Genomic DNA, 25,720 nt, shown 5'->3' on the forward strand with positions numbered 1-25,720 from the left:
GCCCCGGCCACAGACGTGGTAGTTTGTGAGAAGGAACAGCAAACAACACATCATTTACAACAAAATTTATTACATTTTCACTATTCACTTCTTTTTCAAATGAGTTCAGAGTGACATATAGTCCTCCTAGTAGCAACTGGTCTAACATCATCCAGCTTGCTTCATGGTTGAGTTGGGATTTCAGCTCAGGTGTCCCTGAACCAAGAATAGCAGTCTATCCAATACTATACTACACTGACCCTCAGTTATAATACGTAAAAGGGAAATGCTAGCTTTGTTAGCTACCTTGGGTGCCAGTATTAGTAGAAAGGAGGGGTACAAATGCTGCAGACAAGCAAATAAATAAACAACAGTACTCTTCCTCACCATCAAAGGTTTCTAACCAAAAGTCAGCAATGTGCCTAAAGAAAGATGGTACCAAAACAGCTTTGAAATGCTGTTCAGTAATTTCCATCTCTAGGAGCCAACTGAAGAAATGCCAAGGAGATTTTTCAAAAGACCACTTAGAAGAGTTTCACTCTGATCCAGAGAAGCAGACCTGTCAGGCAAACTTCTGAAAGCTTCCTGGCAATTTCCCATTTTTATTTGCGATTCTGGACATTCAGAAATATTTTTGGTCCCCCCCCCTCAGAGAAATATGATAAATATTCCTTGAAATATATTGTTTTCTAGGAAGGAAATTTATGAGCAGTTACAGAAAATAGAGGAATGCAGGGAAATGCCCTGTATTAACAACACATTCACTTCTTTACAAAAGGAATTTCTCCCCCAAAGCCTCAACTTTCATACTGTGATCAATAACAAGCGATACAGTAATGGAAAACATGCACAAAAATACTGTATATATGTATTGCTATTGATGTACATTTTCCTCTAGTGTATTCTTTTTAAAATGCAGGCAGTGTTCCACCACACATAGTTTATCCCATGCATTTCCACAGGCCTGAATTACTCTATTCATGCATCAAGATTATGTATTTAAACTGAAATCCCCATTGCAATAAATTGTGGATCATCCAAAGCGCGTCAGGAGAATTTACAAGGATATCAGACACACGTGCAGCCGATACAGCCCAGTTTTTTGGAAAATTTGAAAATGAGCATAGCAAGAATTATGAGGACCAATGCTAAGGCATTACGTTAGGAGTTATATTGATATCAATATGAGTCGAGTTGTGTCTCTACGCTAGAGTTGCCAACAGTGCTTTGGCAAATTCCTGGAGATTTGGGGGCACTACCTGGGAACAGTGAAGTATGGGGAGGGGACAGAGTTCAACAGTAGGGTTGTCAGGTCCCTCTTCGCCACCAGTGGGAGGTTTTGGGGAGGAGCCTGAGGAGGGTGGAATTTGAGGAGGGGAGGGACTTCAATGCCATAGAGTCTAACTGCCAAAGTGGCCATTTTCTCCAGGTGAACTGATCTCTATCAGCTGGAGATCAGTTGTAATGGCAGGAAATCTCCAGCTAGTACCTGGAAGTTGGCAACCCTATTCAGCAGGGATGTGATTCCATAGAGAGTCCGCTATCTGAAGCTGCCATTTCCTCCAGGAGAACTGATCTCTGCAGTTTGGAGAACTCTAGGCTCCACTTGGAGGTTGGCATCTAATATTTCACACACACGCTAACACACAAACACACCCAGCAGTGTTTGTGGAAGTAGGCCCCCTAAATATATTTGAGAAAAAATTAAATAAGAAAGGAAGTGATAACATACGTTTCTGTCCTTCTAACTACAAGCAAACCTTTTGATGATTTACATAATGATTGTCAATTCTACCCTTCAATTTGCTTTTATCAAACTAATCCCTCTGAGGGGAAGAACACTTTATTGTAGATGATTTGGGGACTACTTTGATGTTTTTGGAGTTAACCATTACAATTAAGGCTGTGGCATGTTTTTACAACTGTGTTTTGGAAGAGCTTTACAATTACTGGCCTCTGAATAAACACTCCGAATCAAGTTAGAACCGCAAAGGAATTCCTTGAGTTGGCCAAGTCACATGACATGACAAAGGGGCATACGCAATGTATGGTCACAGGAGGCAGGACCTATCAATCAGCCAATCAATTCAGCAATGTCATTTAACTCTCTAGCCAAAAGCCACACAAAAGACAAAAGACTTGCCTATACAAAATATCAGTATCCCTTTCATTCTGAAAACGTAATGAATTAAGGTGGTAACGTACGTCTCCATATAGAGTTTAAATACGAATTTTGGAAATGACCAGAACAGAAAAGTATGCATCAACACAGTTTACATCAGCTGACAACGTTCATTTGGACAACACTGTGTCATATGTTTTGCAGCTGCTCAAGCACAGAGACATTTTCTAGTTTACTAATCCTGGTTTTGCAATTCACCAAGAAGTCAATTTTTTGATAGACCTACTGTTGACTTTATCAACAACAACAGAAGCCAAGAGGTGGAAAACAGGACCAAAAAGTCAATTTGTCAGAATGAAATGTTAAGAGCAGAATAAAATGTTCTAGATGGAGACCGGCAGCCAATGGAGTCCCCTCAGGGATCCATCTTAAGGTCTATTTTCTTCTGCATTGTTATTAGTGACCTGGGGGAGGAAAGCAGGAGAGTGTTGATAAAATTTGTAGATGATGCCAAGCTAGAAGGCATCAGTGACACAAAGCAGGATCAGATAATTATGCAGGATACAAAGATTTCATAAACAACGTAATCAAAACAAAAATAAATCTAGAATGTTTAGAGATAAAGAAATATCTGTATGAGGAGGCTGTATATATTTAATTTCCTGCTGCAATAAAAAAATTGTATGTTATTAGAATTGTATTGGTGTCCTTTGTATACCCAAACCACAAAGAACCTTAGATCATTTTCATTATGCTTTTTTCGAGAGAGAGGGAGACTAGGGGCGCATCTTGCACTTGGGCCCTGCTCCATGAGCAATGTTCGCCAATCCGGAGTCGTATAGGGCAAATTTTATTGCAGCAGGAAATTAAATATATACACCTTTTCAAAACATTAGTACCATCAGGACTAAATTCAGACTCTGATTTATCTTGTTACTCATAAGACTTCATTAGTTTACTTAGCCTTTTAAAATAGGACACAGTACCTTTAAGACAACATACACTATGCATTTAGAACTAGTAAGACAAGTTAAAAGATAACACCTGTGAATAGAAACTTTACTCAGAAAAGCGTAAGTTACCACTACACAGGCAAACATCAACCACCAGACTACTGTGTAGCATTAAGAAAACAACAAGGTAATACAGCTTATTTTAATTACTTACCACTGTGTGTTTGGCAATAGAAATTTTACTAATTGTAATTTTAAAACATTGGGCACTCAGGCTGAAGAAGCCATCATTGGTGAAAGCGTCTATTTATTACCTGGAAGACGTTTCCATTCTACTATAAGTGCCAGCTTGGTCTCCTTTTGAAACACTTGCAGCACATAGCCAGTGGATATAAAAGTCTGATTTCCCACTTGGACTCTTGGAAAATCTGTAGGAACTCTTTCTACTTTTGGGACCAGCTCTTACAAAGACTGAAATTGTACTGGAAAGTCTTTAAGACTCAAAGAGAAACATTAGACATAGATTTGTTGTATATATTGTTCTTTGACTTGTCTTTTGATATTTTTGTATAATGTTCTCTTGTTTAACTGTCGCTCACCTATAGATATTGCTTGCACTACATTTTGTATTGACTATCTCCTTTTGAATATATGTATAGAACTGAGCCTTGTGTGGATTGTCTTTGCATAGCCTATTAGCATCGTGCTGTGAATTGTTTTGATAAACCTCCAGGTACTAGCTGGAGATCTCCTCCAGGTACTAGCTGGAGATCTCCTGCTATCCAGCCGATGGAGATCAGTTCACCTGGAGAAAATGGCCACTTTGGCAATTGGACTCTATGGCATTGAAGTCCCTATCCTCCCCAAACCTCACCTTCCTCAGGTTCCACCCCAAAAACCTCTCGCCGGTGACAAAGAGGTACCTGGCAACCCTACCAGAACCAGTGTGGTATACTGATTAGACTGTTAGGCAGGGATTCAAGAGACACAGGTTCAAATCTCCACTCTGCCATGAAGCTTGCTGGGTGACCTTGGACCTATCTCTCCCTCTCTCTCGCTTGCCAGCCTAATCTCTAGCTTACAGGGGTTTTGTGATGATAAAATGAACAAGAAAAAATACACACCCATCTGAGCTCCTTGGAAGAAAATCAGGATGAAAATGTACTAAACAAATACTAATAAATAGGCCTCTGGAGGAAGGAACCATAGCCAGGTCCCTCGGCAATAACTGGGCCCTTCAATGGATGTGTGGTGGAAGAACCTGACAGTACAGGCATACAAGGAGAGAGAAGGAAAGAACAAAAGAATATATATATAAATATTTTTCCCTTCTGCCTTATCTCCTCCAACCACCATGTATCACTGAAAATCTCTACTTGCATGACATAATGCCAAGAAGATATCAAGCAGAACACTCAATGAAAACCAAGGACTGGCAATCAAATGCTACTGATACATCATCTCCAAACGTTATTTAAAAAATAAAATTAAAATATGGATATTGTTTTATGATCTGATGTTACAGGGTGTCTCTGTAACATTCATAAGTACTCCAAATCAACTTATACATTAGCATATGCCCAAATCAATATCCAAGGTATATGCAAACTTAACAACACTCTTGCTTTTTTCCATAAGTGCTGTATCCAGACAGAATGCATTCATTCACGCTTTATTACCTGTCTTCCCATTTTAGGAAAGTCTGCGAGTCAAAGATTTCTGGCATCGTTGTAGAGAAAAGCATAATTTCCCTTGGATAAGAGTCAACAAGCATTTACTAATAACAACGGTGCAAAGGGTAGTCTGCAGTTCCAGAAACTAGGTCAATGTTTTGCAGCTTTCACAGTGCACCCTTTGAATATTCAAAACACAACATAAGGGATAATGGTGCGTTTGGAGATGATGTATCATCTCCATTGATTGCCAGTCCTTGGTTTTCAAATGGGGAATCAAATCTGGTTCTCCAAATTAGAGTCCACCGCTTTTAACCACTATACACCACGCTGGCACTTCATGACTGTGTCTAATCCCTTTAAAAGCCAAGGGATTCTCCAAATCCTTGATCGGCAGTGTTTACCCTTCCCCACCCCCTTTTGTGGTTGTTTTCTAAAGTGTTCCAAATATGGTATGTCCTATATAATTTATCTGGGGGGGGGGGTAAATTGAGCTTTGGCTGAACCGACAGGACCATGCGTCAGTCTGGATAACAAAATGCTTTTCCACCTCCAACCTCTATTGTGGTGTGATATTAGAAATTAGTGTCGGAAAACATGAAGCTGCCTTCTACTGAGTCAGAAGATTGGTCTATCCTGGCCAGTAGTATCTCTGTTCTGATGGGCTGTGGCACTCCAGGGTCTCAAGTAGAACTCTTTCATATCACCTGCTACCTGAACCTCTTAACTGGCAATGCTATGGATTGAACCTGGGACCTTCTGCATGCTCTTGCTCTGGGCCACTGGGGTATGTGTGCGTGTGTGTCTACGTGTGTGTGTGTGTGTAGTGGGGGTTGCTTTCTATTCCAGTGCAAAAATGTTGATGGCTGCCCCTGTCATTGTGAAAGATACCAATTCACTCTGCCTACGCCGGCCCATATTTGTTTCCGTTCCCCTCCACACATCCAAGGAGGAGAATTGTCAGGCCAGCAAAGGCTGTGCTCTTGTTATGTCTGGCTTCCCACTGTCAGGATGGGGACATCCAGAGGGGTGGGGAGAGACGCTTCCTGCCTTTTCCAAAGACACGTTCCATGCTTCCCCATATGTATGGGCAACTGCCATACAGATGTGCCCTGACAAAGCAACAGGTGCTTCAGACAGGTCTGAACACAGCCAACTCACTTCAGAACTTCCCAGGGATAACACAAAAAGGAAAACAAGAGAGACTTTACAGTATTCAAAAACTTTACTGCTTCAGCTGCGTGGTTATTTCTGGAGTGAACTCCTCCTCTTTGGTTAAAGGAACTGAACTGGACTTCTGGGAGAGGAAAAATAAGGTTCCTGTGCTTTAAAAAAATGTTAAAATTAATTTTTATGGCAATGCAAAGTCAGGGAAGTGTTATTAAAGGCTGGCTGCCCGCCACAGGGTGGAGCTTTGTTTTGGTATCCTTTTAGAGCTTGCAGGTGTTTGGCATGAACTGAAAATCAGGACAGCTGTGACGGTTCAGATCTGCTATTTCCCTCCCCATATTTCTCAGAAGTTATGCAGTTGTGGTGATGTCTTACACCTGATAGCCTCAACTTGTGTGGTATGTCTAACCCGGCTGCTACAAAAAGCTGTTCCCCCATTTTACAGGCTTTCGTTTTTATTTTTACAAGCTCGCTGCAGAAAAATGGCAGTTGAATGTCAAAAGGCTCAAGTTTGGGGGAAGGATCGTTGTGTGCGTTTTTTTTAATCTGGATGGGACCCAAACACAATCCAAGTAGCCAAAGTACGAGACCCCGTCAATCCACCGTGTCACTTTCGTATTTTGTTTTCTACCCTGGCCCTCCAAAAATGCATGCAATTGCAGAGTGGCCCCCTTCTACAGAGATCAAGACATCTGCTTGCGTTCCACATGCTTGAAAGCTAAACATCTTGATGCTGCAGTGGTGCGCAATACCTGCTTTGTTTGTTTGGTTTCTTGTTCTGTTACTACTTTTGGGGAGAGAAAATGGAAGAATGTCTATTTTAAATTGAATTTTTAAAAGACGCACACACACACACACACACATGCTAAGTTTGTTTATGTTTCGAAAACCTGAATTCCACATTGTATATCATGCACAGGCTCCCACGAGTACATTGAACAGGCCCATATTGAGATCATCTAGCAAGTGTTTAAAACTTTTAGGGAATTCCTTTAATGCAACACACAATCTTGGCTTGATTAAAAGGATTTTTTTCTAAATGAATGAAAGCTTGGAAACTGTCTGGCTATAAAAAGCTGCTTGAAAATGGCCAGCATTGCTGTAATTTTCCTGATTGCAAAAAAGTTCTACAAACACATTGTCTCATTTATATGTTAACCAAAATAAGTTCTCTTCAAATATGTCGACTCTTTCCTTGATCCCCCCCCCCACCACGCACTACTATGTCACTGAATCTCTTTTAAAGCCTAGAACTAGAAAATGCACTTCTGGTTTATTACAGGCCAAAGAGGGCTGCCAACTTGGAGTTGGGAAATTCCTGATGATTTCAGGGCAGAGCCTAGAGAGGATGGAGTTTGGGGAGGGGACGGAGTTCAGCCAGGATGTGATACCAACAGAGTCCACTGTTCTCTGTGGTCCGGATATCAGTTGTAATTTTGGGAGAAATCTAGGCCCCACCTGGAGCTGGGCAACCCTAGGCTAAAAAGAGGTACATGGTACAGTCCTGACAGAAAAATGTTATTTCAGATTGTACAATTCCTGTTGGAATACTCTCTACATTAGAAATACTCCTCCACCCTATGCATTGAAAAGAGGTCTAGCCTATTCATCTCCCTGGATGTAGAATCAGAGAATCGTAGAAGCAGAGAATTGGAAGGGACATCCATGGTAATCTACACAGTGCAGGAGATTCACAACTTCCTCCCCCCATGCCCCCAGTGACCCTGCTCCATGCCCAGAAGACAGCAAAAATCAAAAACAAAAAACCCTCCAGGATCCCTGGCCACTGACACAACCGTTCCTGCCCTTCCTCTCACGACCTTCCTAAGTTCACAGAATCAGCCTTGTTGTCAGATGGCCATCTAGTCTCTGCTTAAAAACCTCCGCAGGAGAGCCCACCACCTTCCAAGTAAGACTGTTCCACTGAGGAACTGTTCTAATTGTCAGGAAGTTCTTCCTAATGTTTAGCCGAAAACCCTTTTGATTTAATTTCATTCCATTGCTTCAGGTCCAACCTCCTGGGGCAACAGAAAACAATTCTGCACCATCCTCTATATGACAGCCTTTCAAGTACCTGAAGATGGCTACCATATCATCTCTCAATCGTCCCCTCTCCAGGATAAACATACCGAGCTCTTTCAACCTTTCCTCATAGGACTTGGTCTCCAGACCCTTCACCATATTCATTGTCCTCCTCTGGATACGTTCCAGCTTGTCTACATCCTTCTTAAATTGTGGTCCCCCAAACTGAACACAATAGGTGAGGCACAACCTGGGCAGAGTAAAGCAATACCATCACTTCGCATGATCTGGACACCATACTTCTGTTGATACAGCCCAAAATCGCATTTGCCTTTTTAGCTACAGCATCACAGTGCTGACTGATATTCAGTGTATGGTCAATGAAGACCCCCTAGATCCTTTTCACACATATTACTGCCAAGTCTCACCCATCCTATAATTATGAATTCGATTTTTCCTACCTAAATGCAGAACTTTACATTTACCTCTGAAGAAATTAATTTTATTACTTTTAGCCCAGTTTTCCAGCTTGTCAAGATCATCCTGGTAGATTTTCACATGTAGGGAAGATATGATGTGGGGATGTAATTCCCTGATCTTTTTGTTTCATTTGAATCTTTGAATTAGATAATGCATTAATAAACCCAGTTCATGTTCTGATGTTTTCATTTCTCTAACCTTTACACTAAATCACAACCTCTACTTTTTAAAGTAACTTAAAAAAAAAAGATTGGCTACTCAGTCGGAATAGATTGCATGTGTGGTCTTGCGGAAAGCAGCCTTCATCTGCACTATGCATGGCCTCTTACCAGACATCTCTCTACTTCTGTCACACTCTAGGGGGACAAACTCAGAAAGTACATATTTTCATAAATGGATCTTTTCAGAGTTCTACTTAGAAAAACAAACAAGTCTTGCTATGCCATTTAGATGCCAAGCAGATTCTTCTTCTTCTTTTTATGGTAATTATACCCCAAAAAAGATTCAAAAAGAAATAAAGCATATTCCAATTCTAAACTTTAAAAAAAGTCTGTCTGCCCTCCAGTGCCTCTGCTTACAGCCTTAGGCTTAGCTTGGGTTTAATGGAACAAAGTAAGAAAAACAGGTAGGGAATTTAACTCCCAAACAACATTGCATTTGGGGTACAATTTCTACCCCAAGCCAAATTCCAAAGTATCTTGTGATTGAAAAATTCCTGCAAGACTTTTTTTCTTATTTGTGGTGTGGTAAATACTTCCCATACTGTCAGGAAGGGTCTTCAGGTTCTCAGGAAGTTGGCCCTCCCAGATCCAAGCCTGACACTCTAACCACTATGCCACACATCTCACCCACTTATAAGCCAGTATTAGAGTTCTCAAAGCTCTAAAGGTGAGCAGCCCCAAAGAGAGAGTAGCCAATTGGTTCCATAATCTGTTATGCTCCAGCTCTTCACAAAAACAAGACACTTCTGCTAAAATTAATCTGGATATTATGGAATACCAAACTAAAGACATGACAGTGTGTGTGTGTGTGTGTGTTTTAAGTGCCATCAGGTTGCCTCTGACCTCTGATGACCCTATGAATTAATGACCTCCAAAACATCCTATTGTTAACCACCTTGCTTGGGTCTTGCAAACTGAGGACCTTAGCTTCCTTGATTTAGTCAATCCAGCTCATGTTGAATCTTCCTCTCGTCCTGTGTCTTCCACTTTTCCAGGCATGATTGTCTTTTCCAGTGACTCCTGTCTCCACATAATGTGACCATAGTATGATAGCCTCAGTTTAGTCACATTACCTTCTAGGCTTGATTTAATCTAGAACCCCTGATTTGTCTTTTTGGCAGTCCATGGTATCCACATGACAGTGGGGATTTTCTAATAGATCAAAGGCAGCGTTGGGTTGGGGTCATGGCATGGGGGGAGCAAACCTTTCCTTCCTAATTTTCCTCCCTGTATAAATAATTTCAATGGACTTGCCATTTGTCCCAGGAAAAGCTGTAATGGAGAAATTTGCACCAGGGGAAATAGCACAAGGGAAGGCTCACCCCCACCCACCTCCCATGCCATGCCATGACTGAATATGTCCTTTTCCTGCTCAACAACTGCCTAAAAATACTGGTAGGAGCTCCATTAACATTGAATGGCCCTGAGACACATTCAATAGATGGCGGACCAACACTCATCATGATTATCTATCTATGTAGTACAGGTCTCCCTGATCTCAGTCTGACACTCTAGTCACTACACCATGCTGCCTGACATGTGCAGACATAACAAATGAGAGTAGACAACAATAATAATCAATCAGGAAATTCTGCTTATGTGACTTCTCAGACCTAGCCTAAAGTCACATTGCATGGTTCATCATTTAATGACAGAAGGTATAATTCACACGTGATGTGAAAAGTGTATTTATTAATCTTGTAAATACAGCTGATAAAGTACCTGAAGTTAAAAGAAACTAATTTACTTCAAATAACAATCCCTACAAACGTGGTTATTTTATTTGCATGATCTGGTGAACATGTGTTTTCCTGTCTCTGTAAACAGATGTGACCTTCAAAATATGCATTGTCAGTTGCCGAGCATTGTTTTTGCCACAGAGAAGACTGGTGTCCTGGCTCCCTGGATGTGAGAATGAAGAAATGACAGAGAGGATTGTTGGCAGAAGGCAGGGAAGGTGAGGTTATAATAAGTAGAAGTGGAAACCCTCTAACATCAGGGCTAGAAGTTGAGATGGACAGCAAGAAAGGACAACAGTGCAGAAAGTTAAAGTGTTTGCATGAAGATCTTTAATCCAGAACTCCTGAAGGTTTACTTTAAGAACCGTCTTCCTCCCAGTACGATCTTTAAATATGAACTTTCAGAGTGTTATGGATGCTTGTGTTTCGCAGCACTTTGAAGTCACGTATGATCGCTGTTTCAGCACCAGCATGTGTATAAACCACTAACCAAACTCTTGTAAAACCAAGCTCCTTGAAGTATTCACAACCAAGGCTTGAATTGCTGTGAAAGTTCTGAAGTGAGAAAGTTGGCTTCCCTTCTGACCACAAGCACCAATGTGCTGCCACCAATGTGCTGTCTTATTCCTTATTTTGCTGTCCTTTTGTCTATTTGCATGGAGACATGAAGAACCAGTTCTCCCCGTATGTCCCTGTGAGCTAAGCTCAGTTCCCTAGCTGGGACCTTCTGACTATCCCCCCGCCCCACACACGTAAGGCATCTTCCAGAGCCTGTTCCTATTCAATAGTGGCTCTCATTTTGTGGAGTGGGGTCCCTGAAACAAAGAGGTACTGTAAGGATGTTTTATTTGTCCGTCTTTCACAGAACTATCCTGAAGGTGGGGATGAAAGTGCACTGGGAGCCAAGATACTCGTCATGATTTGCTGTTTAGTAAAGTCGGAGGTGTTCTACAAATCTGTCAGTTTGTGAGCCAATGAGACTAGCTCCATGCCCCTCCCTACCCCACCTCCCTCCCATCTGTGACTTCCCCTTAGGGCTACCCCTTCACATGTCCAAGAGGTGGGCTCTGACTCAGAGATAACCATGCTTGGGATCGCTGTTGTAGGTCTTCCTGGAGCCACTGACTTCTGTTTTGTTCAGTGGCAAAACATAGCAGAGGTCCAGTGGCACCTTGAAGGGTGACCCCACAGGTTGCCTGTGCAGGGGACCCAGGGTGGACACAAGGGAGTTATTGTTATGAGTATAGCATACAGTGGTTGTGGAGAAGTGTTCTGGCCGAAATGATGGATTTCCAGGACAGCCCGTTGGCTGGGCTCACTTGTTCCCCCTATGACTGATGCGATGTCAGGGCTGCAGCAGAGTGCCTAATGCCCCACAGGTTGCCTGTGCAGGAGCAGGCGACCCAGGGTGGACACAAGGGACTTACTGCTATGGGTACAGCATAGAGTGGTTGTGGAGAACTGTCTTGGCCAAAATGATGGGTCTCTAGGAAAGCCCGTTGGCTGGGCTATCTTGTTCCCCCTTTTGCGGTTTGTGGGAGTGAAACGTCAGCTTCGGGGCTTTTGCCTGCCTCTCATCTCTCCTCGTGTGGGGACTGAAACAGGAGCCCTGCCCATACTATCCCAGTACCTTTCCACTGACCCATGCCTGTCTGTGCAATGGTGTCTGCCTGGCCCAATATGACTGATGCAATGTTAGGGCTGCAATGGAGTGCCTAATGCCTGATGGCATGCCTCTTTTCAACCTAGCCTCTTGGACCAGTGGTTGGGATGCTGGTCTTGGGTGTGGAGGCTGTGGGTTTGAGCCTGGCCTCTGTCTTAAAAAAAACTTTTCCCTGGGAAGAGGGTTTCAGGCTTAGAGCAGAGATGGTTGCGTGTGGGCAGCATTTTTGCTGCCAACCAAGACCTTGCTGGGGAAGGGGTGGTCACCCTGTCTGCCTCATGGGTGCCCATCCCCTATGGACTGGGTGATGGTGCTTGGGCCACATGTTTTTGTTGGCTTAGTACTGCTGCTGGGTTTTTCTTCCCCATCTGCTGTCTGTCTGAGGGAGGGGGGAGTAGCATTGGGGGCAGTGGCCAGATCAGGGGGTGGTGATTGGCTGCACCTCTGTGTGCCACTCACAGGGGAGTCATCAGCTGCCGTTATCTGATTGGTAGGTGTTGTCCGGGTTGCTGTGGACTCCCATGTGCTTGCTATGCCATCAAGCTCTGACGAACAGTTGTGACACAAATATAAAGAAAGCAAACAGTATCCAGGATCTCACTTTTAAAACACTTCCAGTAACAAAACATTTATTACAGTTCCTTGCTAATTTTATTAGAAGGCTATTTTGTTTGTTTGTTTGTTTAGGGAATTTATATGCCATCTCTCCAGACACCAGCTCAAAGAGGCTTACAAGTAGAAACAATACCACAAAGTCATAAAAACATTATAAATTATCACTATAAAAACAAGCTATTAAAAACAGCATAAAATCAACAATAAGCACCTTGAAAATATCCATAAAACGGACCTCAGGCCAGAAGTAGATCATAAAACAGATAAAATAGATAAAATCCCTTCGTTTCTACCAAGTTTTGCCAAATTTTAACCACTTTCAAGCTCTGATGAACAGTTGTGACATAAATGTAAAGAAAGCAAACAGTCCCCAGGATCTGACTTTTAAAACACCTCCAGTAACTAAACATTTATTAAACTTCCTTGCTAGTTTTATCCATAAAATGGACCTCAGGCCAGAAGTAGATCATAAAACAGATAAAATAGATAAAATCCCTTAGTTAAAAGTCTTGGTAAAAAGAAATGTTTCAGCCTATTACCTAAAAGACAGTACGACAGGCATCTGGTGAGCCTCAAAGCCAACAACATACCAAAGATAAGGTGTCGCCACTGAAAATGCCATGTTGCTGGTTCCCACCTGCCTCACCAATGAAGGTAGGGACATGGAGAACAGGGTTTGGGAGGCAGATCTTAAAATGTTTTCATAACAGCATTAACAGGCACTAGATGTGTGGGAAGGAAGCATGCATTTGAGCACCGATAAATAAACATTCACAAGTATCCCAGAGAACTGACCTGAGGATCCGAGAACACCTGCTGCATGCTATTGATTGGACCATATGGAGCACCACTGCCTTCAAAGAGTTCTAACCATTTGGTTGTCTCTTTTTCCAGAAACCTGGGAATAAATAAAGGAACAGGCAAGTTGAACTATCATTTCAGCTACCAATTAAAAACAAACAAACAAGCTAGCTCCAAACCAAGCGGTCAATAATGCAGTAAAAATGTTCTGCACATGTTCCTCGGAAATACAGAGACCAAGCCTTGGGGCAGAAATCATGGTTAGACTTACTTACAATTCTATCTGATTTTCTGATGCAACCCAGCAGTGATGCAAACCAAAATTATCAGCAGTTTAAATGTAAGCCAGTGCATTTCCTCCCATTCTTAATTACAGTAACGAGCTTCACATTTTTAAAAAATTTCATGTCTTTCTTTTTCACAACCAAAAAGATAGATGTGATGTGGTTAAGAGTCTTATGCATGAAAAAGCTGTCTTATTTTTAAACACAAAGATCCAATTCAAAGCCTCACCAAAGTTTTCTCCATTGTTACATCCAAAACACATGTCTCAATTAACAATCACAATTGTTGGTCAGATAACAACATTGATTACATATTTGTGTTGTATGATTGTAATATCTGTCCTGGGGTCATCCGGTTTTGCATATGATATACTATACTTATCCTGTACAAACTGGAATTCCTTGGTTTATTTGGTTGCCTCCCTGAGGCCATTTAGAGAATCCTACTTTACTACCATATTCACATTGTTAGACGTACATTTCCTGTTTTTGTTAGTACAATTTTTAGTTCCTCCTCGCTAGTTGGAATTATTTAGTAGAAGTGCACAAACAGTTCTGAACAAATACAAACAAGAATCAGCATTAAAGCAAACCATTTATATTATTATTGCTTCTCTCCTCCGTTTTTGACATTTTGAGTCAGCGGCAAAAACTGGGTTGGGATTATCTGGTTTCCTGCATCATGTTTCAATCAAAGGAACAAAGCCGATTACCAAATCCTTCAGCATGTGTATAAGCTGCTTCATTATCTTGTGATCGGAAGACGCAGAACAGAGCAACCAGCATGCTACATGCAGTCTCGTACAAAGCTGGAGATGCTGTTGAAGAACTTGGCCAAGTTCTTGTGCATAATCAGCATTTCAGTTAGCAGTCTGGACTGCTGGAATGTACTTGCAAAAAGGGCAATAATGCCAATCTGTTTATATTCAAGGACCACCACATATCAAAAGGGAACATCCGGGAAACTGTGAGCAAAAACTGCGAGCTCATTAAATTTATATTCTGCCTTTCTTCCATTGAACTTAAGACAGGGTGTCCAAACAGTCTCTGATCCAGGAACTGCCTAGACCCAGATCTGCTCAGTTCCAGCCAAAGTCTCTGTACAAAGATGTACAGTTTCCAGAAAAGTTGAAGAAATAGGGAGGGATTTTCTCTGGGGTACTTTGGGGGGGGGTGGATTGGAAATTTGGAGAACAATTAAAATACATACTATACTCACTTTCTTACCAAACCCAGACATTTTTCTGTGAAAATAAAATGCATCTTTGATAACTTAGTTAGCATATAAATGGTATTACATGGCATATTAATGAAATTTAAAAGTAGAAATGTCTTCATTTTGATTGGACAAAACTGCAAATATGTCCAGAATTAAATGAAGAAACACAGAGAAGAAGCCACAAACATATGCACCAACTGCTACATAAATGGATATATCTTAGCCTTTGCCATCTGAGAAGTGTGTGTGGGGGGGAGTTCAAAAAAGAAATCATAAATTTTATAGTAAACAAAAGGAGGTTTATTATTCGGATTTAGAGACAGTCTGTATATACTTACAGGATTCTCAGCAGATATGGAACTTGAGTTAAATTTAAAACAACACTGACCTCTTGAATAGTGTATTATCATTGCACACATTGTATGTCACATTAATTGAGGACAAATTTAGTCACATTTGAACAATTAACAAAATATGCTGTATGTTTCAACACAGCAGTTAATGCTACAGACTGTCTTTCATATGAATTTTCTTACTTATACAGTTCTTAGACAGTATTTCAAGTAAAACTTTGTTAGAAACAGCATCTCATTCATTCCAAAAGATAAAATACTTGATAGGAGGGTTTTCATATATTTTCTAAGATTTGTAATTGGCTATAAATTGGGAAAACTGATTTTTACAAAAAAAATTCCTGCCCACCCCCAGCTAGGCTTGCCATTTGCCCACTGACAGCAGGCAATCCCCGGTCCTTAATTTAAGGAGAAGGATAAAAAATGAGGGGTGTGTGTGTTAGAAAATACCACTGATGGTGATGCTCTAGGAATTTCCACAATCTCTATGGTAAAGACCATGGAGATTGGAGGGATTCCTAGAAGTGATGGAAGTTCCTAGAAGCCTGGAAGTGATGCCATATCCCTCCAAAACCTCCACCTGGAAGTGATATCACATTCTCTGTGACATCACACTTCTGAAACTCAACCACTGCCATCCCTACTGCAGGTTATGTCAATTACCAGCAAAGAGCCATGGCCTGTTCTGTTTGCTGTGCCCTCTGAGCAACCTAAACTGCCCACAGCAGCACAGGGAGGAGCCAGCTCTCAGTTTCCCACTGGACTTATTCACAATGCTTTGGTATAAATGCAGTTGTGCAGAGTGACTGGCAAGGATTTCTGTTTGATCTGGGCCACAGTGTTTTGCTATGCTCTCCGAAGAGCTGTGTTTTTTTTAATGTATTTTTTTCTTTTTGGGGGGCGCTAGCTGATTTGAGTCTGTTTTGTCCTCTCTCAAGATAGCTGGCTTGGCAGGCTTGAGTTCGTGTGCGAGGATGTTTTTTCTTAGTGTTTCTCAACGTTTGCATTGATAAGACACAGAGAGTGCCTTAATTAGCTTTGATTTGGGAAGGGTACAGCTGGGATATAGGTAGAGACAGAGCTTTCTTCTCTGCTCTATAGTTACAGGCTGTTTATTGTGTTTTATTATTTATCTATTATTTTGTTCAATTTTATTTAAGTTATTTTATTTAATTGTTATTACTTTTGAGTGGAGCTTAGCTGGTTTGTTTGGCTAGAAGGGCATTATTGAGCTAGAATAGCTGCCTGGGCAGGCTTGAGTTCCTGTCTTAATTAGTGTGCCTTAATTAGCTTTGGTTCTGGGGCAGGAACAGCTGAGGTTTATGCAGAGAAAAAACCTTCCTCTCTGTTCTATAGGTGCAGGATGTATATTCTGTTCTCTGTTTATTTATGTAGTTTAACTGTTATTATTTTAAAGTGGAGCTTAGCTGGGACACCTGGCTGAGAAGGGCATTCTCTGAGCTTTCACCTCTTCCAGACTTGTTCTCTTTTGTGTCTCTATACTTCTTGTAGGGAGACAGGAGCTTTTGTTATGAAATGAGCACAAAACTTTGAATTTGATAGGCAGTTACTTTTTATTCATTTAAGCACTAAGGTGATTGAAAAGAATTGGTTGTTAATATGATTTCTTTCTTGTCTAATGTTGGGTTGATGATTCCATTAAAATCTCCCAATAATAATAGTTGGGTGATCTGCAAACTGCAACAGAATGTCATACAATTGCGTATAAAACTGAGCTTTCCCTTCATTTGGAGCATATATCCCTACTATCAGTATCTTCTGTCCAGCTATTTTAGCTCTTACCAACAATATTCTGCCATCTTCATCTTTATAAACCAGTTCTGGAACAAAATTTGCATGGGCATATATGACAAGTCCTTTGGTTTTAGTTTTAGCCGAGGAAATAAAAGCTCGACCCAGGATCTTCCTCTCCAAATATTTTTTATCTTTTTTTGAAATATGAGTCTCTTGTAAATATATTAATGAATATTTTTGTTTTTGTAAAAATTTAAATCTGCCCTCTTTTCACCTTTTCATTTAGACCATTAACATTCCACGATATGACTTTAGCCATCAGAATTACAAATTACAGTCTTATACTCCACCCACTGCTCCTTTATCTGCATCATCTTCTTCTTGGCTTAATTCCTCTTTTTGACCTGGTGTGTAACCAACCAGGTCTTTCTTGTATTTTCTCAGGAATTTTCCAACATCTTTTGTGGTGATTGTATATTTAACATCTTTGTAGGTAAATGTCAATCCTTGTGGTAACAGCCACCTATATTTTACTCCGGTTTTTCTCAAGGATGCTGCAAAATCCTTAAACAGAGCTCTCTTCGCCATCAGGTGTCTAGGAATATCCTTCAGAAGTATCAGAGCATTGCCATCTATTATTTTAGGGTCTTGGTAATGTTGTTGCATCATTACGTCTTTCAACCTCATGTCATAAAAAGATATCATGACATATCTTGCTTTTGCTCTTTTCATATTAGGTGGTAAAGGAATCCTGTAAATCCTCCTGATGGCAAGGTCTAAATCTTGTTCTGCAATATTAAACAATTCAGCCAAAGTTGTGATTAGAGATTCCGATAAATTTCGTAGGCGTAGATTAAATTCTCTGGCTTTCAAATCCATTAAGGCAAATTGGTCTTTCGTGGATTCCTCCTGCATCTGTAACAACGCCAACTGTTTTTCATGTGTATCCACTTTCTTCTTGACTTCTTTATGACCTTCCGCTATCTTCTTAACCGAGGCCTCCATAGTCTTCATATCTGCTTGTAATAAGGTAACCTGGGTTTTAGTCTCTTTAACCTCTTTAACAATCTTAGCTAACATTTCAGTTAGTTGAGTCATTTGCTTCTCTTGCTGTCTAGACATGTGCTCCATTTGCTGCTTTGACATTAATTCCGTCTGTTTAGTAAAGGTATCAGTTTGTTTGGCCAAAAGTTCTTGAATTTTCTTGTCTTGATTCTCCGCCATAGTCTCTGTAGATTTAGTATTAGCAGGAGTATGGAATGAGATTGATCGTGGTCGTGAAATCGACATGTAATCTGGCAAAAAAACCCTCAATTTTTTGGCCGGCTCCCAGCAGTTTGTTTCTTGAGAGATTAGCTTTTAATATACTTTCCCATCAAAATCGCAATGTTTAATATTGAATTCTGCCCCCGAATTATTTCAAAAACAAGTTTAAAGATTTTAAGATACCATCGAGTTTTGGGTCGCTCTAGGTCAGCTTCTAGACAGGAAGTAGGAAGTGCCGCGGACCTTCTGTCGTCCTCTCTATGGTAAATCGGATCCTTTTACCAGTCACACCGTCTGACGTACTTCCGGTCCTTCGGCATCGCTTTACAACCTGTGGTCTCTGCCTGCCGTTCCTGGAATCCCTCTCTCTTTACCTTGCCGCGCAGCACAGTATCAACTTTTCAGGGGCCATTGCTAGAGGTGGGAACTTCCTCCTTCTCTCTCAAGAAGATCGGCTTTGCTATTGGGTACCAGGTATGTCCATTTTTAATTCCATTTGTTTAGTCTATCTCCCCAAAGCTTTTAAAAACGTCCTGCCGATCTAGCTCAAAGTTTGCATACAGTCTTATAAAATCATTTTCCCAGTCGGGAGGTCAGGAAGCAGTAGTCGCTTTAAAAGAAGATTTTGATTGCTTACTTTCCAATGTAAACAAAGAGTTTCTTGTTACTCACGCTGGTTTTCGGAGGGTGAGGCTTTTGTTCCCTTAATTAGTTGCTTAGATGGTATTGGGTAAGGGAGAGCGAGGTTTAATTCCGAAATAAGCGTCTGCGGCGATCTGAGACTCCGGGAGTCTTAAAAAAGCACTCTCGGAGACCTCAGGAGTCTACACCGCTCTTCACTGGCAAGCAGAAGAATTCCTGCATCCAGCTCCACTTTTTAGGAGCGGGCAGGGGTCAAGAATTGCCCCTATTTAGACGTAAATTCGGTCCTTCACTGGGAGGTCCAGTGTGGCACTTCACCTCGGTCAGCAATCCTTACTGGAAGTCCGATTTCCAAAAAACTTTTGACAAAGTCCCCCACCAAAGACTGCTAAGCAAACTTCATAGTCATGGGATAAGAGGACAAGTCCTCTTATGGATTGAGAGCTGGCTGAAAAATAGGAAGCAGAGAGTAGGAATCAATGGTCAGTTCTCACAATGGTGGGATGTGAGCAGTGGGGTGCCTCAGGGATCTGTGTTGGGACCGGTGCTTTTCAACCTGTTCATCAATGACCTGGAGTTGGGGTTTAACAGTGAAGTAGCCAAGTTTGCAGATGACACCAAATATTTAGGGTGGTTAAAACAAAATTGGACTGTGAAGCACTCCAGAAGGATCTCTACATACTGGAAGAATGGGCATTAAAATGGCAACTGAAATTCAACGTGAGTAAGTGTAAAGTGATGCATATTGGGGCAAAAAATCCCAACTTCACATATACACTGATGGGATCTGTGCTGGCAGCGACAGACCAAGAAAGGGATCTTGGGGTGGTAGTGGATAGCTCAATGACGATGTCAACCCAGTGTGCGGCTGCTGTAAAAAAGGCAAATTCCATGCTGGCCAAAATTAGATGAGGAATAGAGAATAAAACTGCTGATATCATACTGCCCTTGTACAAATCTATGGTGAGACCACACTTGGAATACTGTGTACAGTTCTGGTCACCATACCTAAAAAAGGATATTACAGAGCTTGAGAAGGTGCAGAAAAGATCAACCAAAATGATTAGGGGTCTAGCGCAACTGTCCTATGGGGAGCGGATGCTAAGGGCTGTTTAGCTTGGAAAGAAGGTGGCTAAGGGGAGACCTGATAGAGGTCTATAAAATTATGCATGGTTTGGAGAGAGTGGACAGGGAGAGGTTTTTCTCCCTCTCCCATAATACTAGAACACGGGGTCATCTGCTGAAGCTGGAGGGTGAGAGATTCAAAACAGATAAAAGGAACTATTTTTCACACAATGCATAGTTAAATTGTGGAACTCCCTGCCGCAGGATGTGGCTTTAAGAGGGGAGTGGACATATTAATGGAGGAAAGGGGTATTCATGGCTATTAGTTAGAATGGATACTAGTCATGCTGCATACCTATTCTCTCTAGTATCAGAGGAGTATGCCTATTATTTTGGGTGCGGTGGAACACAGGCAGGATGGTGCTGCTGCAGTCGTCTTGTTTGTGGCTTCCTAGAGGCACCTGGTTGGCCACTGTGTGAACAGACTGCTGGACTTGATGGGCCTTGGTCTGATCCAGCAGGGCCTTTCCTATGTTCTTATGAACACATGAAGCTGCCCTACACAGTATCAGACCCATCAAGGTCAGTATTGTCTACTCATCCTGGCAGTGGTTTTCCAGGGTCTCAGGCAGAAGTCTTTCACATCGCCTACTACCCGACCCTTTTAACTGGAAATGCTAGGGACACAACTTGATACCTTCTGCATGTCTCGCAGATGATCTACCCTTGAGCCACAGCCCCTTCCCATTTAATTGCTTTTTCAAGCTAAATGGCTGGTTTTAATAGTCCTGAGAGGTAAGTATGGCTGAGACACAACCACCCTCTCAAGGCTTCTCACTGGCATAGCTACTAGATAACGCTAAATTGACATAATTTCAGATACCTGGGTTTTCATTATAGAAAGTGCTCTAATTCCACCTGCTGTTCTGTTTCATCAGAACATAAGAAAAGCCCTGCTGGATCAGACTGAGGTCCATCAAGTCCAGCAGTCTGTTCACACAGTGGCCAACTGTCAGGCTGCTATCTCGGTTTCAGTATTGTTTCTGTGTCGGTACTGTACTGTCTAGCCTCAAGGCCGACCACACATACCAAGGCCTGGGAATACTGCTCCTGGGAAAGTCGACTCTGTCTGTGTATGCTGTTGTTGTATAATCTCCCGCCATTTACTGCCTTATATTATCGTTCAGCTAGTGAGACTCTCATAGCTGCCATAGTTCCCTGTATGCACTGTATTGCCTTTTTGACCAGTAAAAGCCATCTGCTTGGATTCTATATGACTCTGTGGTGATTTCTGGTTCGAAGGGTCAGGAGCTTACACCAACCAGGTGTCTCTAGGAAGCCCACAAAAACTTAGCTTGCTTCATTCAATGGTATTGTGAAATCTCTAACCAAAAATAAGCTCACCATAGTACAAAAATTTATATTTGTTTTTGAACCAGTCCAATTGTTATGCATTTATGCTGCTTCCTATGATTTTTCAGATGCTGCTATACATTGTTTGTGTTGTTTTTGTATCACATTTGAGCTGCTTTTGTGCTCTGGTTGTTCTTTTTGTTAATATTCTGTTTGATTTTAACTTGTTTAATTTTGAACTGTTGCCAGCCACCCTGAGAAATTTTCTGGAGAGGCAGCTAAGAAGTAAACTAACTAACTCCAGTTCCAGAGAGCGCCTGTATGCAGATGAGGATTTAGGCATAACTTGGTTATAACTTTCGGTGTATCTTCAAGGCAGCCATTAAGTAATAAACTACAGATAGAGTAGCAGCCTTATCTTTACCAGAAAGCAGTAAAGTTAAATTCTAACCGTGAGAATAAACAGGAAAGTGTGAAATCAATGGAGTGATAAAAGGTGATCCTAAAGAAGAATATAAAGAAGAATATCACCACTGAATAAAAAATGGGTGTTTCTGTCTTTGTCTTTTCACACAGGCAAACTCTCTGATTGATTGGACTGTCTAAGAATCGTTGAGAGGCAGGGCATTATGTCTGGCCAATAAGAAAAGTCTTTGAATGGTTGGAATAGTTAGGAATTTTAGATAGTCTGGAAGCACTGGAAAAGATTGGGTAATCTGTCCTCAGGAAGAAGGAGCACATTTCTTTTTGGCATCACCACATAATTCACGATGGCCCTACATTCTACATAACTAGCTAACTAAATTGCACTTCTTGGGGCTAAGACTATGACACTACTATGGCATTTATTCAATTTATTCTACTGGAGGAATATCTAACCAGATTTATAGTTACTGAGGTGGATCCAGCCATTCTCCAAGGAGTCTCCCTCCAATGTAGTGGCTCCTCCTCCTGATTAAGTTAGAGAAAAGTTCCTTATGCTGAAGGAAGGTTTCGAACTTTGTTCAGTGGAGTGATCACAAATTAAGCAGGTAATAACTTCTTTAATTAATGGAAGCCCACTGGAGTCAATGCGGTCACTGACACAATTGCAGATAAACTTCAGCACATCAAGTTCTCTTATGGAAAAGATAATCTTATTTAGTTTGGCCTTGTAAGATACTTGTAAGAATCATAAGCCAATTTGACAGATTTTTCCACAAGAAGCCTTGCCAGATGTCTACACCATGAAGGATATTTAATATTTATTAATCAACTCAGCTGCCTTCCTTGTGACAGTTAATTTGTTTTCCACAGTGATCCTGTTTTCAATACTGCTATATAGCCTCTAAGGAATATTATTTTGCCTGTACCAACAAAGAGTAAAAAGTCCCATACAACTTGTCTTTCAGAATTTACCATGTAAAATGTGATCACTCTACAAATGATGTCTATTAGTAACTACAAGCCAAATTACAAGGTATAGGAATGGAAACATATGACTCTAAGATCATGGATGAAGATTTATGGTACAATTGGTCTTTCTTTATTGAGTGTCAGATTCATTCAAGTTAACATGACACTTAATAAAGCATGTTCTGCCATTAGCATATGAAATACAGAAAGGCTTTTCTGTTCCCCTGGGATTTCAGGAACCTCTGCTAACATATATTTAGCAAACAAGCTGAAGCAGAACTTGTGACAGCAGTTGGGGCCACCAAATAACAGCTAGCTATTTGTATAAAAAGAAGAATAGAAGGTTGCTTTTCACTAAAAACCTAGCTGCGACTTTGCAAAAATAATTGCAAAGTGGAAATCCCTTCCACCAGTGGAGATTTACCACAGGATCTAAGCCAGTTAATACTCCAGTTAAATGAGTAGAAAAGGCATACATGAGAAAATACACCTTCACATACACACTTATGAAGTCCAGAATGGACTTTGCAAAGAGCTAATATAAGATTACAATTGTCAAAGCAAATGGTTGAAAATTAAATTTTGAAAACATACCTGGCTGATAAAACTCCAACGAGTTCTTTCCTGTTCAGCACACGCTGCTTGTTATTTTTATATCGGGAATCGCGGCTGATTTGAGGCAAATTCAGGATCTAAATTGAACAGAATGCACTCAGTAGCACAATAGCAGCAGAAAGAACAAAACATATAACCCCAGTTTTGCAAAGTGCATGCAGTGGGTATCTTCTGCCCTGTTGCTCATGCCTCCACAATAGCACCTGAAGACTTCTTAAACTTGCTCTGTGATTGCAGGGGATGGGTAGCTGAGCCCCGGGATGCAGCACTGGCTTTTTGTGTGTGTTTTGTTTTCTGGTGGCATTTGGGTTGTAAAAGGACCACTCATCAGGGGCAGAGAAGAGCTGGCGGGGTGGCGGTGACGTTTTCCCAACAATAAACACTACAGCCAATGACAAAACAGCGTTTTCAAGGGGCAGGGACTCAGACACATCCGGATTTAAGCTGGTACTCCTGATACTCCGGGAATTTCTTTGGGGCAAACAATCACCATGCATTGGATTTTGAGAATTCTGATCAGAAAAGTGTGGGTCAAGAGAGTGTCGAGCCGAAGGTTAAATTCCCATGAATAAAAGACCTAAACAATATCAAGCAAGCAAAATGGATGGTTATATGATCTTGGGTTATGCATGATAACTAGCATTGAAATTCTATTCTACATGAATCAATATTCAACACTGACATATTTAACAATTGGTCATCAATGATTGTCTCATGTCTATGACCACAAATCCCCAAACTTGTCCAGATGGAGAATAATTCATTGAGTACCCCTACCTTGCAAACAGTGGCAAACTGTTGATCATTTCCAGCTCCCACTACAATGTAGCCATCCTTCGTTTCGAAAGCCTAGAAAACCAGTAAAGGGACATCAATGTATAATGAAATAAGCATCGCGATACTTTCTTAATAAGCCTGATCCCCCCGCCCCCGGTCATTTCTAAAGGTTTATCCTCTTTCAAACTAGTATGCATATAGTCAAAGCAGACGTTTTAAAAAATTTATTAAGCAGTCAAATATATAAATTAACTATTTTATAATTTTATGAAACTGTTACTAATCAATTCCAAAGACATGCATGAGTTATTTAAAGAATTTATTTGTCTTCATCATCTGAATGTGTAAATGAGCCATCACAGATGGTCCTATAAGATATCCCTTATCACCACCTCAAATTGACTGTTTTTCAGTGGACACTCAGTTCACAATAATAATCAAACATTGAGATGTACATTCACTTGAGGACTGGCTTTCTGACACATTGAGAAGATTAATACAGTGGGGCTTAATCTTTGTAAAATGTATTTACTTGTAAAATGTATTTGTGGACCACATAGAAGGATTCAAACAGCAGCCATACCTTTTAAGATGCTTGATGCTAAAGAAATCACCACTGCAGAAAGGAGTGGAAATATTCTATGGATTCTAACACCTGCCAGAGGACTCAGGCCCACTGGGAAGTTACACCCTCTGCCTTAAAGGAAGAATATAGTCACAAGGGGAAGACCAATATTGCCCCTTAACAAGCAGCTGCAGGGTTTCCTCTAACTGCCAATTGTCCTCTGACTGGCATCTGCCACTGGACAGAGGACTAAAGACTACAGGATAGTTATATCATCTACATCTAAGTAAGGCAAGTAGGTGATGTGAAAGACCCCTGCCTGAGACCCTGGAGAGCCTCTGCCAGTCTGAGTAGGCAATACTGACTTTGATGGACCAAGGGTCTGATTCAGTAAAAGCCAGCTTCATGTGTTCATGTCACAACCAGCCTGGCCCAATAAAGTACAAATTGAAACAGCTAAGAAGCCATAAATCTGACTTATTCTTTAGGAAGGCTTCTTTGACTGGCAGTGGTCTTCCATGGTCTCAGGCAGAGTCAGACCACTGGGGTCTAGCATGGTCTGTACTGTCTACTCTGATTGGCAGCAGCTCTCCAAGGTCTCAGGTAGAGGTTTTTTACTACTACCTAATCCTTCTAGAAAGCCAGCATGGTGTAGTAGTTAAGGTGTCAGACTCGGACCTGGAAAATCCAGGGACAAATCCCCACTTGCATCATGGAAGCTTGCTGAGTGACCTTGGGCTAGTCACACACCCTCAGTTTTGACCCTGGCTAGTATTTGGATGGGAGACTTCCAAAGAATACCAGGGTCATGATGCACAGGCAGTCAATGGCAAACCACCTTAGCAAGCCTCTAGCCTTAAAAACATTACAGGGTCACCACAAGTTAACTGTTACTTGACGGCAATAAAAAAACCCTTCTAACTGGCCATGCCAGGGGTTGAACCTGAGACCTTCTAAATACTAAGTATGAGCTATCACTAAGCCACAGCAACA

The 25,720-nt window shown here is 41.2% G+C and overlaps 1 protein-coding gene across 1 annotated transcript in view; it reads right to left on the reverse strand.

Annotated features, from left to right (window-relative positions):
* The window catches only part of SUGCT (succinyl-CoA:glutarate-CoA transferase), a 352,798-nt gene that overhangs the window by 184,940 nt on the left and 142,138 nt on the right, over positions 1 to 25,720 (reverse strand). The window contains exons 10-12 of the mRNA XM_056857041.1: positions 24,163 to 24,234; positions 23,365 to 23,462; positions 13,433 to 13,535 (exon numbers count right to left, since the gene is read on the reverse strand). Coding sequence (XP_056713019.1) covers positions 13,433 to 13,535; positions 23,365 to 23,462; positions 24,163 to 24,234 — 273 coding nt within the window. The remainder of the gene's footprint in view (positions 1 to 13,432; positions 13,536 to 23,364; positions 23,463 to 24,162; positions 24,235 to 25,720) is intronic.

The sequence above is a fragment of the Euleptes europaea genome, chromosome 11 (assembly GCF_029931775.1).
Source record: "Euleptes europaea isolate rEulEur1 chromosome 11, rEulEur1.hap1, whole genome shotgun sequence".
Lineage (NCBI taxonomy): Eukaryota > Metazoa > Chordata > Lepidosauria > Squamata > Sphaerodactylidae > Euleptes > Euleptes europaea.